Source organism: Nelumbo lutea, chromosome 2 (genome assembly GCF_056320005.1).
Source record: "Nelumbo lutea isolate HS-2025 chromosome 2, American lotus-T2T, whole genome shotgun sequence".
Lineage (NCBI taxonomy): Eukaryota > Viridiplantae > Streptophyta > Magnoliopsida > Proteales > Nelumbonaceae > Nelumbo > Nelumbo lutea.
The window spans coordinates 1,367,411-1,383,325 of record NC_142685.1 but is presented as its reverse complement, the minus strand read 5'-3'; the positions used below and the strand labels follow the sequence as shown (position 1 = coordinate 1,383,325).

The following is a 15,915-nucleotide window of genomic DNA, read 5'->3' as shown; positions in this document are numbered from 1 at the left end:
TTGCCACCTACCTTGGGTAGTCCCTCAATGAAGTCCATGGAGATGTCGGCCCAGATCTGTGTCGGGATGGAAAGGGGCTGAAGGAGGCCTGCTGGGTGTAGGTTTTCCCATTTGTGCTGTTGGCATGGGGAGCAATTCTGGACAAAATCTCGAATAGAAGTCTTCATACCTCGCTAATGGAAATCAGTCCGAACGCGGTGTAGTGTTTTTTGAATGCCCTCGCGGGTGGAGTTATGGATGCTGGCTCGAATATGACTGGTTCTTCTTCCTCCTCTTGTTCATCAATGAGGAGGCAAAAAGCCTCTTGCATCTATGTCCTGCCGAGTAGAGGTCATCACAGTTGAAACATTGGCCTCTTGCTCGACGTTCTGCCATTTCTTCCCTGGTCAGACGCTTAATGGGTGGAACGGCCATGTTGCTACCTATACTTGTCATTGGTCTAGAGGCGATGGTGGTGGGAGATTTCAGTTCTCAGCTGGTAGCAGAAGAGGGGGTCGTTGCTGCTGATCTTGGGGGTACCCATGAGTTTGGTGGCCGACCCACATTAAAAATTCCGCGGCTGAACTGCAGTTTGCGCTCGAACGCGCGGGCTAAGTTCATGGTTGTGACCAAATTTGGGGGAATCTGCATCTCGACATCCACCCGTAGGGGTTCTGATAGCCCTGCCGTGAACATATCCACTTGCTGGTCGAGTCGTACGGAGGATGCCCTCGCGAGGAGGGTTTGGAACTATCGCTGATATTCAACCACTGTGCCGATCTGTTTAAGGTTAATCAGCTCACCCAGTGGGCTGCTAGTCAGTGGGGGTCCAAACCTAAGAAGGCAATAGGACTTAAACTGGGGCCAACTGAGCCCGGGTTCTTCTTGCTCTAACCGATAAAACCAAAGTTGTGCTTCCTCTATTAAGTGAAAGGCGGCTAGACTTACCTTATCCCGGTCATCTGTCCGTTGGTTCCGAAAAAATTACTCGCAGCGATACAACCAGCCTAAGGGGTCTCCATTGCCGTTCTGCGACGGGAATTCCAGTCTTCTATACTTGGGGATGACTGCAGTTCTTTGGCTAACGGACTACTGCTCACCAGAAGACTCTGGCAGATCTGGTCGGCGGCCATTGGTAGCTGTCCCTCCTTTAGAGTTCCTTTCCCTGCTAGAAAGGAATAGCTCCATCAGGCGTCACAGCTCCCTCACTTCGTCTTTGATCTCACGGACTTCGGAGCTGGTCTCCACGAGTTGGTGCTTGAGGTCGTGGACCCTGGATGGTAGCTGCTCCAGATCACCCATGACGCCTTGCTCTGATACCAAGTTGTTTAGCCCGGGAATAGGATCTCGTCACGGGTCGGTCCACAGGGAAAACCTCCTGTTTTCCCTTGTTCCTTCCTGCTCTTGATGAACCTATCTTGGCGCCTCTGGTGATTTGTTCAAGAGATCACCAACTCTCCTAACTCACTTCTTCAACTGAATATTCGATATCTCATTCAATAATGGGGTCTCCTTAAATAGGAGGTTACAAGAGTCCTAATCAAAGGGAGTCTCCTTGCTGAATAGGGAGACTTCCAGTTCTATCTTGCTAAGGATAAGGTAAGCTAGTCCTAATCTGATAAGCTACTGACAAGATAAGATAAGAGATAAGAACAAGCAAAATGAGCTAATCTAATCTAGATAAGACTGCTGCTGCCGAATTGGGTAGGATGAGCATCACTGAATCACTATTGCTGCTAGCGGTGGGTCAGGTGCCTGTTGTTGCCGGCGGCGATGGTACGTCTTCCCGAGGAAGGCGTCCATAACATTGTCCTCTCGGTATCACTCATAAAGTTGGGAAGGCAGTTCCTATCTCCTAAGTTTCACTCCCATGGTGAAAGCAGGAAATCAGAGTCCACTTTCTTTCTCAGACATGTAAGAAATATCTCAGAGTTGACATGGATATGAATTATGCAGAAAAATTTAATCTGATGGGTGTAGTTTCCATGCTCTGGAACCTTGTCCACCATTCAAGAGGGGATCCTCCTCTGGACTTCACTCTAGTAGAATGTAGTTCCTATCTCACAAATTGCACTCCCAGTGGAAACCAGAAAACAAAGTCCTCTGTCATGGATATCTAATAGATACCCAGAATCAGTGTGAATCATCATTATCATCATCATCATCATCATCCAAGGCTTATGCCAACTATGTCCAGTTGGCTACACGAATCGCATTTCAAAGAGTCAAACATAAATATGAATCGCAAAACTAGATATTTTTTATAAGCGCAAAACAAGATTTCTATATGTATTCCTCATCAACTGTAGGTCTATTGCTCATTAATAGTGGTTTTCCCCATTGCTGATAATTGTTTGGAGAAGATTCCATGGATGTCGCAATAGAGAACAGTTTCAGGTTTTCTCTGTTGCTGATAATTGTTTGGAGAAAATTCCATGGATCTGCATAACAGATAACAATTTCAGGTTTTCTTGGTTGCTGATAATTGTTTGGAGAAGATTTCATGTATAATCTTCATCAACGGTAGGTCTATTGTTCATTAACAATGATTACCCTCCATTTCAAGGAGCAATCACATTGAATTTTAGTGATTACTCCCTTGGGAATCCAGATCCTTCAAGAGTTGGAGTCACATCAATCATGAGGAAGATTTTTCTCTGGTTTATTTAGGTTCTGATGTAGCGCAATTCGGTCACTCCTAGATGGCGCTCGTGTGGCTCCTGAGAGGTACCTGAGACGAGAGGAAAGAGGAAGAACTCCCAGGGGGTTTCCCGGCGGGAACGCTCCGATGCTTAAGTTAGTATTGAGTGCAAGAAGTGAAAGGAGAACGAAGGCTAAGAGTGCGGGTTACGCAGGTGATTCCAAGATACCTTGTTCCTTGAGAATAAGCCCTTTATAACTGAATTCCATTGCTTCAGTCCCTCTGACCTTTGACAGGGAAGGTATAACCGCCACTGTCAGTCTGCCACAGCCGTTACAGGCAGGGCTGAGGTGGCACGCGTGGGGCCATCGTGCAAGGTACGTGCCTGTCAGTTATGGGACGCCTTTCTAAAGGTGGCTGACGCGGCGAGGGGGACATGCCTACTGTCCACAGGTTTGTCGGGTACGACGATCGGGCAGGAAGCCCCCTACGGTATACCGAACTGTTCCCCTGCGAATTACCCTGAACTGGGCGTCCGGAGAAGAATCGGTGCGTTCTTGCTTGGGAGTGGCTCGAGGTCCATTGGGAGGAGCTCGGGCCTCAAAAGGGGTCAGGGTGCCCTGAACTTGAGACCCCCTGAAGTGCCTTAACCCCGGGGAGGAGGTGCGGGCAAGGCGGCTTTCGGCGAGTAGTTTGCCTACCGAGTTGTCGTGCTGAACTCGACGGGATTTTCCCTCAGAGTTGTGCTCACGTCCGTTGGGCTGTCATGCTGAGTCACTGTTTGAGTAGGGTCACGCCCACGTGTACCTGAACTACAAGGTCGGGCCAAATCACCCTCCATCAGGTTCCATGGACCATGAAAACTACATTGATGTAGAGATAACATCACTACTTCGGGTACTGTATGATATATCTCTTGGTTATAATCAATGGAGAATGAGGGAGCCTCAAAGATGGGTGAAGAATGATTGAGAGGGCCCTGTACTTTGCAGCACACTATGAGGGAGGCTAGATCCTTAGCTGCCAAAGAAAATATCTTATTCTTCTGGTTCCAGAGGAGGAATTTACAGGAGCGATTTGGGGGTTTTCTCTTCTTGGAGTTATTGTTGTGGGATGCTTCCAGATTTACAATAGGAGGGGTAATCTCTTGCAGGTTGGCCTCTTCAATCCTGGAATGCCTTTTTTATTGTACCTTCTCCCTTTGTTGATATATTCTCAATTAAATTTATCCATTGATACAAAAACCAGAGAAGGGTAGTAAGATTGTACTTCAAAGAACCACTCCATCAGTATGAATTGGTGTTTGAGGAAAACAATTCCTTTAAGCCATTTAACAATTCCAACCTCTCTGTCTGTTATGAAAGATGGGACGACAAGGGAAAAAAGTAAAAAACATTCAAATTGTTATACAAAAAGCAGCAATAGTTTCAAGGGTTAGAAGCAAGGTGACGGAGATGGTTATCTTTTGTTTTAAGCCATGATATTTCTATCGATAGTGCCCAATTCTGATAATTCCAAATGAAGAACTCTATCATTTCATTTGTAAAACAAAACAAACAGATCTGAACAGACTAATCTCCATTTCTTTGGTCTAGATACAACATAGATGCAATTCCACAAGAAGATCTAGCTAAACTTGGAGTGGAAATTGATACATATCAATATTCTAGATATTCTCAAAATAAATCTTCAATATATGAATTGCATACTAATTAGTTGTTTCAGAAAGCAAAGCTAATAGGAAAAAAAAAGGTCAAAATATTAATATTACAATAGAATTAATAGATGTAAAAATTTGCCCACATTTAAATGTGAGGTGTGTACAGAAACTCCTTAGAAAAGAAAGGACTCACCACCGTTATCTATAAGCTTTGAAGCATTCAATCGACGAGCAGGTGTTGAACTCAAAAGCCTCTGATAATCTGGAAGTAGAGACTGAGGAAAGAATGGATAAGTGAAAAAAGAATTGAATTTTCCAAGAGTAAGAAAGATGGAGAAACTTCTAAAAACATGCATAAACTTCCAGATATAGAAATATGGTCCTTCCAATTGGGCATATCAAGATAATGGATGTCTCCATTTTGTAATAAACTTCCATGTTGAATATGAAAGCCCATTTGTATAAATCCTGAAATGATTTAATAGCCCATTCATGAAATTCAGCAGTGTATTTTGGGCTTTCTGTTGGCTGACATTCCGTACAGAAACCCCAAACATTGCATGAGGTTCCAGCTTAACTACTAGGAAAACTAAATGAGGTTGTAAATGCTCACTTTTGGAATGGAACCAGTGTTATGTAGATCCTCAGTTTTTGCCAACCTCATCCCAGAAAAGAGCTCATAAATAAGACAACCTGAAGGAACAATATAAAAAATATTTAAAAATTGCATTCCAAAAAAAATTAAAACTAGAGAAAAGAACATTCATAACCTAACCGCCCAAAAAGACACATAAAAAACCTTTATCAGATTTTGAAGCCTTGTAAGAAATAAGCTAGTTTCAGTTGGGTTATTATTTAGGCAGTTAAGTCTTCTTATGAGTTTTTGCTTATGGATCACATCATTTAATTTTGGGATGGCTGTATTCTTTGATTTATTCACAAAAATGATCTCTCATCTCACTCTTTCTTCTCTAATCCCTCTTTCTTCATACTCTTTATTCTTAATTCTTATCAGTTTTATTTTTCTTGTTCCCATCAAATAATTTCATGACAACATTGTTTCAAATTCCATGCAATAGAAGTCACACTCATATTCCAATGTTCTTTGAGTCTGAAAAAAGAAGTTAAGGACTAACCTAATCCCCAAGAATCAATAGCCCATGGTGGAGATTTTCTGATAAGTGCCCAGTCAGATTTTGACAGCTCCATCGGCTTGTATTGTGATCCAATTAGCCATTCATATTGCTGCATGAAAGTTTTTTTTTTCATGAGAAATCACCTCAGCTCACTGAAACTAACTTCAGAAGTTCTAACCATACTAAAAGACAAAGCACAAATAGATCAGACCAAAATTCCAAAAGGAAACCTAAGGTACTGTTACCTACATCACTTTTCAATTATTATTCTTTCTTTATTTGCTTCTTTTTCTTTTTCTTTTTTGTTTTTCATAATATTCAAGGAGAGGATATATGAATAAATAAGAAAAAGGAAAGTACTCATTGAAAAATTATTGTCTATAAACATTACAAAGACACCTCAAAATTAATAACCAAGTCTGCATGCCCCTTGAGGCAAGCCCATTTAACAATTAACATGCTCATTCTTCCTAATAAAAGATACTTCCTAAACAGATAATTAAAGTTATAAAACCTTTTTTTTTTGTAGGAATTAAGAATTTAGGTCCCTAACATGGATTTGTTTGGGCTTGCTTCAAGGGGCTTGGTTGGGGATCTAGGGGCGGAATCCCCAGCTCAACCACTATGCTTCAGAAAACACAAAAAAAGTGCAAGATTTAACAAAGGGGTTGTGCCTGGGCCTAGGTGAGGCGCATACCCTAAAATGCACAGTGCCTAATGGTGCACGATCTGGTTGCTCCTATCTGGAGGGCAGCTAGGACGTCAGTCTGCTAGGTTGGCCAGTCGAACTGCAAGAAAGCAAGATCAGAGGACCCGGGTGGCTTACCCGGTGTGGGCACTCTGATACTTAAGTTAGTGAGTGGAGTTTGGGAGCTGAAGGATTTAGTCTAGAGAACTAGTGAGCAAATAATCGCGCATACCTTGTAGTGTTGGGGTTGAAGCCCTTATATAGGCAAACTGCCATAGGTCTTACGAAACACCCCTGAGATCCCCGGCCCGTGTTACCTGGAGTTTGCTTCGTACCTAGAGGTGGACTTTATGTGATCTAATGAGGCTTATACTGTCCATATGATCCGGGTGGGATAAGATAAGGCCTGTGGACGTGCGGCGTGATCCCAGAGAGGTCGGAGACAGCTGGCCAGCTTCTAGAAGTTGCCTACGTATCACCTCGGCAGGTCGGGCCATCACAAGCTGCTCAGACCTCAGTCTTGGCCGAGGTGCCCGAGGTACCCGAGCTGACCTGGCCTGCTGAGGTGGTAGGAAATGTCGAATTGTCGTCCATGCCATCAGGTCGATCCACGTGTTCGTGTGTTGACAGGTCGGCCCAAATTTCCCCTCATCAGTGCCCATGCAACTAAGTGCACCTTTCAAATCACTGCTCTGGATTCCTTTCACATTGAATAGAAAGACTTCAACCATAAACTTCCCATCTGCCCATTCCTTCCACTACCTTTCTTCAAGCTTTTAAGTGTTGAATTTTTATGCCTCCAATCTTGCATGTAATGCATCTAATGATAGACACTCCTCCAATCTGCCCATTCCTTCTAAATCTTGGGCACTACACCTTTTATCTCTTCCCAAACCATTGGTCAATTATAACATTTCTAGATTGTACACCCAAAAACTTTTTCATGAAACTTCATCACCCCCTTCCAAATACATATCCCATAGGGAGATTCTACTGCACTAGAATTCAAACCTCACCATCATGTACTATCCTTCTCCAAAGTAAGTCTCTTTGCCTACAAAAAAACATTTTGCCAACAAAACCTCGCTCAATTCTTTGAATCTTCTAATTCCTAGACCCCCCCCAATTTTCTTATGCATAGACACTGTGCTCCAATCACCTTTTTATGGCATGCACTTTCATAACAACCATAAGAACTCACTGTCCCCATTTTGGGCTCTAATTTCCTCTCTCCATCAACTAAAAGAGGGAAGCTACTCTTGAATGTACAAGGACAGTTATTCTTTGGAACATGTGAACTGAAAGAAACCCAACAATGATTAATGATTAAAGATGTAAACATCATCAACAACCTAGTAATCAGTAGTCATCATCATCATCCAAGCCTTGTTCCAACTTTATGGGGCTGGCAACATGAATCTTGTTTCACCATTCTGTTAAGTTCAACCTAGTGATCAGTAGTCATTTTGTTTAAATATTAATAAGAGAGCAATTTGGAGGAGTGTATGTAGATTCCATCATTAGGTATGGTCTGTGGTGGCCAATCATTTCTCCTTAGAAAACAGGCCTCACCTCAGTGGTGGCCCCCAAAACCAGACAGGTTGAAATTAAATGTTGATGACTGTTATTGGAAATCTGGGACCATCCAGCATTGCTTGGTGTAATGGTAAATTCTTGCACTGAAAGTTGAGAACAGGGGTTTGAGCCTAAGAGTGATCACTTTGCGTCGAGAAAATGACAAAGATTAGGTCTGTATCTAGCCATCCCTCCCAAGACCCCAGATATCTGGGACCAACATTGGTAATGACCATTTAGAAATAATATAACTAATGCAAAGCTGAAAAGGTTCTGTCTAGGATTGTAAAGATCACAAATAGAATGTGACTTGTCAGGCATGCATTAGCCAAACAAGAGGCTATTAGGGAAGAATTATATTGGACAAAGTTGTAAAAGGAAATTATATTTGTAGGAGTGGTAGACCTCCAGCCCTCTCCTAGGGACATTTATGAGTCTGCTTACTATTAATAAAATTTGAGTTACTTAACAAAAAAAAATGTGATTTGTCAAGTAGTAATTGGATGGATGTTATCCACATAGTAATTGGATGGATGTTTTCCAATTTAAGATTCAGAGCAGTAATTTCCTTATACTTCTCTTATTGACATTAAACTAAAAAAAAAGATGCATATACGTGTCTTACATGTCTTGTCCAAAAAGTAAAGGACAAGGATCTTGTTTTCTTGGTAAAATATCAGTAGAAGATTAGAACAAAGAGAAGAGAGAAAGAGAGAAAGAGATTCTGGAGTAAAAATCTCTAGCTAGCGGTGCCAGCTTTAGTATTTATATTAGGGCGACCCACTCTAATAATAAATGGGAAGAAAATTACACATGTGCCCCTATGGCACTAAAATAAAGAAAAGACTGATAGTTTCAACACTCCCCCTCAAGTTGGGGCATAGATATCAATCATGCCCAACTTGTCACTTAAGTCATTGTGTCACAAGTGATGTAAGCCCTTTGTAAATATGTTTACAAGTTGCTCCTTGGAACTAACATATGGAGTACACACTTCCCCATTAACAATTTTCTCCCTGATAAAGTGTTTCCCCCTCAAGTTGGGACATAGATATCAATCATGCCCAACTTGTCACATAAGTCATTGTGTCGCAAGTGATGTAAGCCCTTTGTAAATATGTCTGCAAGTTGCTCCTTGGAAATAACATATGGATTACACACTTCCCCATTAACAATTTTCTCCCTAATAAAGTGTTTGTCTACCTCAATATTTTTAGTTCTATCATGAAGAACTGGGTTGGCTGCAATGTTGATGGCATCCTTGTTATCACAATACAAGGACATAGGGCTATCAATTGGAAAACACAGCTCACTCAACAAGTTCTTTATCCACATAACTTCAACCACTCCATGGGACATTGCTCTATACTCAACTTCAGCACTAGTCCCAGCCACAACACTTTGTTTCTTCTTGCTTCTCCATGTGACTAGGTTCCCTCCCACAAAAGTACAATATCCACTAGTGGACTTTCTGTCATCAACCGATCCGGGCCAATCAGCATTTGTATATAAATCAACCTTCAAATGTCTGTTCTTCTGGAATAGTAAACCAGCTCCTGGAAACTTCTTTAGATATCTAAGGATTCTCTCAATTGCCTCTAAGCATGGTCCTAGGAGCAGGCATGAATTGAGTAAGAACGCCCATGGCATAAGCAATGTCTGGCTGGGTCATGGACAAATACAAGAGCCTTCCCACAAGTCTATGGAATTGCTTTACATCCTTGATAATCTCACCACAACAATCACCTAGTTTGTGGTTTGGATCAATGGGAGAGTCGGCTAGCTTAACCCCTACTTTTCCTGAATCTTGTAACAGATCTAGGATGTATTTCCTTTGAGAAATGAAGATCACCTTTTGTGAGCAGGCCACTTCAATTCCAAGGAAATACCATAAGGGACCTAGATCCTTCACCTCAAATTAAGTGGCCAGGAGGTCCTTTAGCCTCTAAATTTCAACTTTTCAATCACTTATTATCACTATGTCATCAACATACACTATCAAGGCTTCAATCTTTCCTTCTCCTTTTTTCACAAATAATGTATGGTCAGTTTGGCACTATTTGTAACCAATCTACAACATAGCCAGATGAAACTTGCTGAACCAAGCTCTTGGTGATTGTTTTAGTCCATACAAGGACTTCTTTTTTTTTTTTATAAATCCATATAAGGACTTCTTTATCCTGCAAACTTTTTGTTCTTTGCCTTTGGCACTAAAGCCAACTGGTTGTACCATATACACCTCTTCTTCACGGTCATAATTCAGGAAGGAATTTTTAATGTCTAGATGTTGAAGACCCCAATCAAGGTTAGCATCAAGAGAGAAAAGAACTCAGAGGAATTCATCTTAGCTACTGGAGAAAAAGTCTCTACATAGTCTACTCCATACACTTGAATAAACCCTTTTGCCACCGATCAGGCTTTGTAGCTTTCTAGTGTGCCATCGGCCTTGTGCTTCACTGTGAACACCAACTTACACCCTACCGGTTCCTTACCCTTAGGAAGATCCACTAACTCCCATTTGTTTCTTATTTCATTGCATCTGTCCATTCAGGTACTGAGAGGGCCTCTACCACATTTTTAGGGATAGGGACATTATTAATGGAAGAAAGGAAAGCACGAAAAGAGGATGAGATGTTCTCATAGGAGACAAAATGGGAGATAGGAAGCTTGGTGGTATAGGACCTAACTCCCTTCCTTTGTGCAATAGTGATGTCTAGATCATTAGCAGATGAAGTATCAATAGCAATAGGCTCAAAAACATCAACAGGAATAAGAGCACCCAGTTGGATAGGATCTGTCCCTAGTGAATCTGATGATGTTGGTGGTATAGCTTCAAGTTGCTCCACAACTTGAACTCAGCTGACCTTTGTGGCGACGAAGGAAAACACGGAATGGAGGAGGGTTAGGTAGAGGAGGAAGAACTTGGACTCATTTCTCCTCCACCCTACTCTCCCCCTGAGGAGAAATAGGGAAAAAATGATCATTCTCAAAGAAAGACACATCCATAGAAACATAGTATTTTCTAGAAATGGGGTAAAAACATCGGTAACCCTTTTGAGAAGGGTAACCCAAGAATACTGTAGAGAAGATGGGCCGAATGGTCCATAGGCTGTTACTGTATGTTATCTTTATGTTCTTCTCTGTAATGGGCCTTATTTTGGGCCCATACTCTTTTATGTTCCTCTTTTGTAATTTCTTGTCCAACTAAGGACCTCACTTGTAATTACTAAAAAGATTAACTTAATAAAAGTGTATTAGAGAGTTAGAGGGAGGTTATGTTCGAAACTCTCATCCTCTAACTCTTCTTGCCACAACTCTCTCTTCTTCTCTAATCTTCTCTTGCTAGTTTTCTTTGTTTCAAACACAGTCCCTACTTCTAGGACTGTTTTCAACTTGGTATCAGAGCAGGCCACTGCTTGGCGTGTCCCTCATGTGGTTCTAGTCTAGCTAACTACATGAGGAGGTTCTAGGGCTGAGAGTTTACAGTCATCCGCCTGATTCTTGGAGGTCATTGGAGGGTTCCCAAGCTTCTACACACTTGGAGAAGGGTTCGGTGATCAGGAAGAATCAGAGAACAAGTTGCTTTGCCTGATTTAAAATCAGAGAAAAGGTTTTTCGAAGTCATCCTAGAGGACAAGTGTTCGGCCTGGTTTATTGTACAAACCAGAGACTCTCTTATTGTAAGTCTTTGCTCAGTTGTTTCTGGGTTAATTTTTCATTGTTCTGGACTGTTAAAAAGGCCGAAGTTTCCTTGGAAACGGTGCTACTATTCGGCTATCCTCTGGTCTGACTTAATCCAGAGATTTCTGGATTGTTTTTTATCTCTTTTCTGGACTGTCAAGTAGCCGAAATACCCCTGGAATCACTGCTGCTGAGACTACTTCATTCAGCCACTGTTGCTGGACTGCTCCTACCCAGAAATTTCTGGGTTGTTTTTGGAGGTCCTATTCGGCTGATTATTGGGTTGGGAAGTTGCTGAGACTGTTAAAACTAAGAGGTACTAGTCTCATCTACATTCCAGCCCCTTCTTGAAGGCTGAAACAGTAAACAATGCCCTATACTTTGAAGGCTGAAACAGTAAACAGTGGGCTGTTAAGTATTGCACACTGAGTGTTCGACAGAAGGTCTCTCAAGGACTGTATTTCTTTTGTCTTCCTCTTGAGACATCGGCTGTTAGAATCAGAAATATCTTGTGTTTGGAGGTTGTTGGGTGTCTTTTGGAGGCTGAAACAGAAAAAAGAAAATAACTATCACCGAACTTTGCATGATGGATTTCTCAAACTTTGAAAACAAGAACACTACTGAATATGGGCAGATGTTGGGAACCCCAACCGATTCTATGCTAGCTGTAACTACAGTCAAGCTTGATGGGACAAATTACTTAGCTTGGTCACAATCAGTGAAAATCCATATTTGTAGCAAAGGAAAATGGGGGTTTATTTCTGGGAGCAAGAAGGCTCCTCCAGAGGATGATCCATCTTATGAGAGATGGGTACAAGAGAACTACACTGTAGTTGGGTGGCTTGTAAACTCAATGCAGCCACAGATCAGTCAACATTATCTGTGGATGAATTCGGCTAAAGAGATCTGGGATAGTGTTGCAGAGACTTATTCCCAGAAGTGAGTGTTGCTAGAGCTTACAAACTGAGAAGTGATGTGAAAAATCTAAGACAGGGGGAGAAGTCACTTGCAGCATACTTCTCAATCTTAAAATCTATATGGCAAGAGATTGATTTGATAGAGGCTGTGACTTGGGATACCCCTAAGGATGCTGAAACATACAGGAAATTGGTTGAACGGAATAGGGTGTTTGAGTTCTTGACAGGGCTAAATTCTGAATATGATATTACAAAGCAAAACATCTTGTCCAAGGAAGATGTTTCATTGTCACAAGCATATACTCTGGTCAGCAGTGAAGAAAGTAGAAGGCAAGTGCAGGTTCAAGGAGTTGGTATTAATGATCATTTTGCAAATATGGGAATTAAACCCAAAGGGGTTTCAGAAGCTCACAGTGGCTCAGGAAGGAAAGAAGTGGTGTGTGAATATTGTAAGAAGCCGAAACATTCAAGGGACAAGTGCTGGAAGTTGCATCCCAATCTTGTACCTATCAGATTCCAGAAGAAGAATGATAGTAGAAAGACAGGAAGTGCACATGCAGCCACAGGCACAGATACAGAGGTTGAATCTACCAGTACACAGTTGGCAGCCATGAAAGCTGAATATGAGAAGTTTGGAAAGATGATCAGTCAGCTTGAAGGTGCATCTTCATCATCCATCCCTTCTGGAAGTTCAACCACCATTGCCTTTGCTCACTCAGGTATAAGGGCTTCCGCTAACCATGCATCCACCTCAGGTAAACACAAAACCCCTTGGATCATAGACTCAGGTGCTTTTGATCACATGACCAACCTTTCCACTTTATTTGTTTCATATGATTTACTTCCTGGCCGTGACAAAATCACCTTGACTGATGGTTCTCTTGCCCCTATTTCCGGCAAGGGAACTGTTAAGGCTACAGACTCCTTACTCTTACCTTCCACTCTTCATGTGCCTAAATTAAATACCAATTTGTTATCTATAAGTAGCCTGACCAAATCATTGAATTGTTGTGTAACCTTTTTCCCTTCTCACTGTGTGTTTCAGGACCTGAAGTCTCAGAAGGTGATTGGGAGTGGCCATGAAGCGAATGGAATATACTTGCTCGACACCCCTGGCCAATGCTTTGATCATCCCAAGAATGTTGCTTTTGGTTCTACTTTTTCAGAGTTTGTTTGTCAAATTATATTGAGTCATTGTCGGTTGGGTCATTTACCTTTTTCTGCTTTAAGCCATTTGTTTCCAAAACTGTTTAAGGAAGTCAGTGTGTCCAGTCTCAATTGTGAGTCCTGTCAGTTGTCAAAGCATTGTAGAAAAAATTACCCTGTGAGCAATAAAATATCCTCTTTTCTTTTTCATATTGTGCACTCTGATGTGTGGGGGCCATACCATTTATCCTCTATGGGGGGTTACAGATATTTTATCTTGTTCATTGATGACTTCTCTAGATTCACCTGGATATACTTAATGAAATCCCGGGATGAAGTCCCAAGACTTGTGAGGCAATTTCATGAGCTTGTTCTAACTCAATTTGGTACCAGAATTAAGGTTTTCAGATCTGACAATGCAAAAGAGTACTTTGAGAAGAGTTTATCCTTGTATATTTCAGACATGGGGGTTATTCATCAAAGCTCTTGTGTTAGAACCCCTGAACAAAATGGAGTTGCTGAGAGAAAAAATAGACATATTGTTGAAGTTGCAAGGAGCCTTTTGTTTGCCTTACATGTTCCCACAAGATTTTGGGGTGATGTTGTACTTACTGCTACCTATCTCATAAACCGTATGCCATCCAGGGTTCTAGGGTTTAAATCCCCTTCAGTCTTCTTTATCCAGACAAGGATCTCTTCCCAATTCCTCTTCGTGTGTTTGGCTGTACCTGCTATGTTCACATTCCAAGTGTGCAAAGACACAAGTTTGAACCGAAAGCCCACAAATGTATCTTCCTTGGTTACTCCCCCACACAAAAGGGATATTGCTGTTTTGATCCAAAGACTGGCACCTGACATGTCTCTATGGATGTCACCTTTAATGAACTTTCTCCTTTTTATAGTTCCTCCCAGGATGGACTTTGTCCACAGGGGGAGAGTCTGTCACAAGTTTTTGCTCTTCCTCTTCCTGTCCCAGTTGAGTCTCTTGACAAACCTGTATCCTCACCAAATGAGTCAAGGGAGGATCAGTCACTTCATACCTCTTGTCCAGGGGACCCTATTTCTTTACCCCCTCGCCCTATCCATAATCCCAAAGGCAGAGATCCAGGAATGAGCAAGTGGTTTCCCTTACAACAGATGAAGCTCATACATTCCCAATCACAGATGAGATAACAGGTACTGCTTCAACTCCTTTGGAATCATCTTTTCCAGACCTTGATGTCCCCATTGCTGTTAGGAAAGGGAAGCGGAAGTGTACTGCACACTGCATTTCAAAACACTTTTCTTATGACCTGCTTTCTCCTTCATACTTTGCCTATCTCTCTTCTGTTGCTTCTAACCCCATTCCTAGGTCTGTCTTAGAAGCTCTTGGGATTCCAAAATGGAGAGATGCCATGGAAACCGAAATGGATGCTCTACATGCAAACGGTACTTGGGAGGTGGTGGATTTGCCTGAAGGGAAGGATCTGGTTGGGTGCAAGTGGGTTTTCACCATTAAATACAGAGCTGATGGAACTATTGAGAGGTACAAGGCTAGGCTTGTTGCAAAAGGGTATACACAGACATATGGGATTGACTACCTGGAGATTTTTGCCCCTGTTGCCAAGATGACATCTGTGAGGGTTCTTTTATCTATGGCAGCTCACTTTGATTGGCCTCTCTATCAGTTGGATGTAAAGAATGCATTCCTGAATGGTAACTTACATGAGGAAGTCTACATGTGCCTTCCCCCAGGGATGTATGGGAAAGATATGCAAGGAAAGGTATGCAGATTGAAGAAATCTCTTTATGGTCTCAAACAATCTCCTAAAGCCTGGTTTGAGAGATTTAGAGCTGCACTTGTTAAATTCGGCTATGTTCAGACACAGTCGGATCATACTCTGTTTGTGAAGAAAAGTAGATCTTTGGCAGTGTATCTCATTGTGTATGTTGATGACATTATAGTGATTGGTGATGATGCCTCAGGCATTCTGGCTCTTAAGTCTTTCCTGCATACAGAATTTGAGATTAAGGATCTGGGGGAGTTGAGATACTTCCTTGGCATAGAAGTTTCCAGATCCAAGGATGGGATCCTTATTTCCCAAAGGAAATATGTTCTTGATTTATTGTCTGAAACTGGAAAACTGGGTGCAAGACCAGCTGCAACTCCCATTGATATGAGTCACAAACTTTCAGCTACAGATGGAACTCTGTTGGAAGACAAAGGGGTTTTTCAGAGACTTCTTGGGAAGCTCCTGTACCTGTGCATGACTAGACCAGATATTGCATATGCTGTCAGTTGCATTAGCCAATTCATGCATGCTCCTAGAGATACTCATATGGCAGCAGCAGAACGGATTTTGTGCTATCTAAAAGGCTCTCCAGGGAAAGGAATCCTTTTTACCAAGCATGACCACTTGAAACTTGAAGCCTATACCGATGCTGATTGGGCTGGAAATATGGATGACAGAAGATCTACTTCAGGATATTGCAATCTGGTGGCTGGTAATGTC

At 41.9% G+C, this 15,915-nt stretch overlaps 1 protein-coding gene across 8 annotated transcripts in view; it reads right to left on the bottom strand.

The window, feature by feature from the left end:
- Positions 1–15,915, bottom strand: part of CTEXP (kinase family with ARM repeat domain-containing protein) — a 76,323-nt gene that overhangs the window by 23,035 nt on the left and 37,373 nt on the right. For all 8 annotated transcript variants that reach the window (XR_016106905.1, XR_016106906.1, XM_088968384.1 and 5 more), the window contains 3 exons: positions 5,417–5,525; positions 4,894–4,973; positions 4,474–4,555 (listed from right to left, as the gene is read on the bottom strand). Coding sequence is in view for 6 of the 8 variants with exons in the window: in XM_088968384.1 (XP_088824510.1) it covers positions 4,474–4,555; positions 4,894–4,973; positions 5,417–5,525 (271 nt within the window). In the remaining 2 variants the exon portion in view is untranslated. The remainder of the gene's footprint in view (positions 1–4,473; positions 4,556–4,893; positions 4,974–5,416; positions 5,526–15,915) is intronic.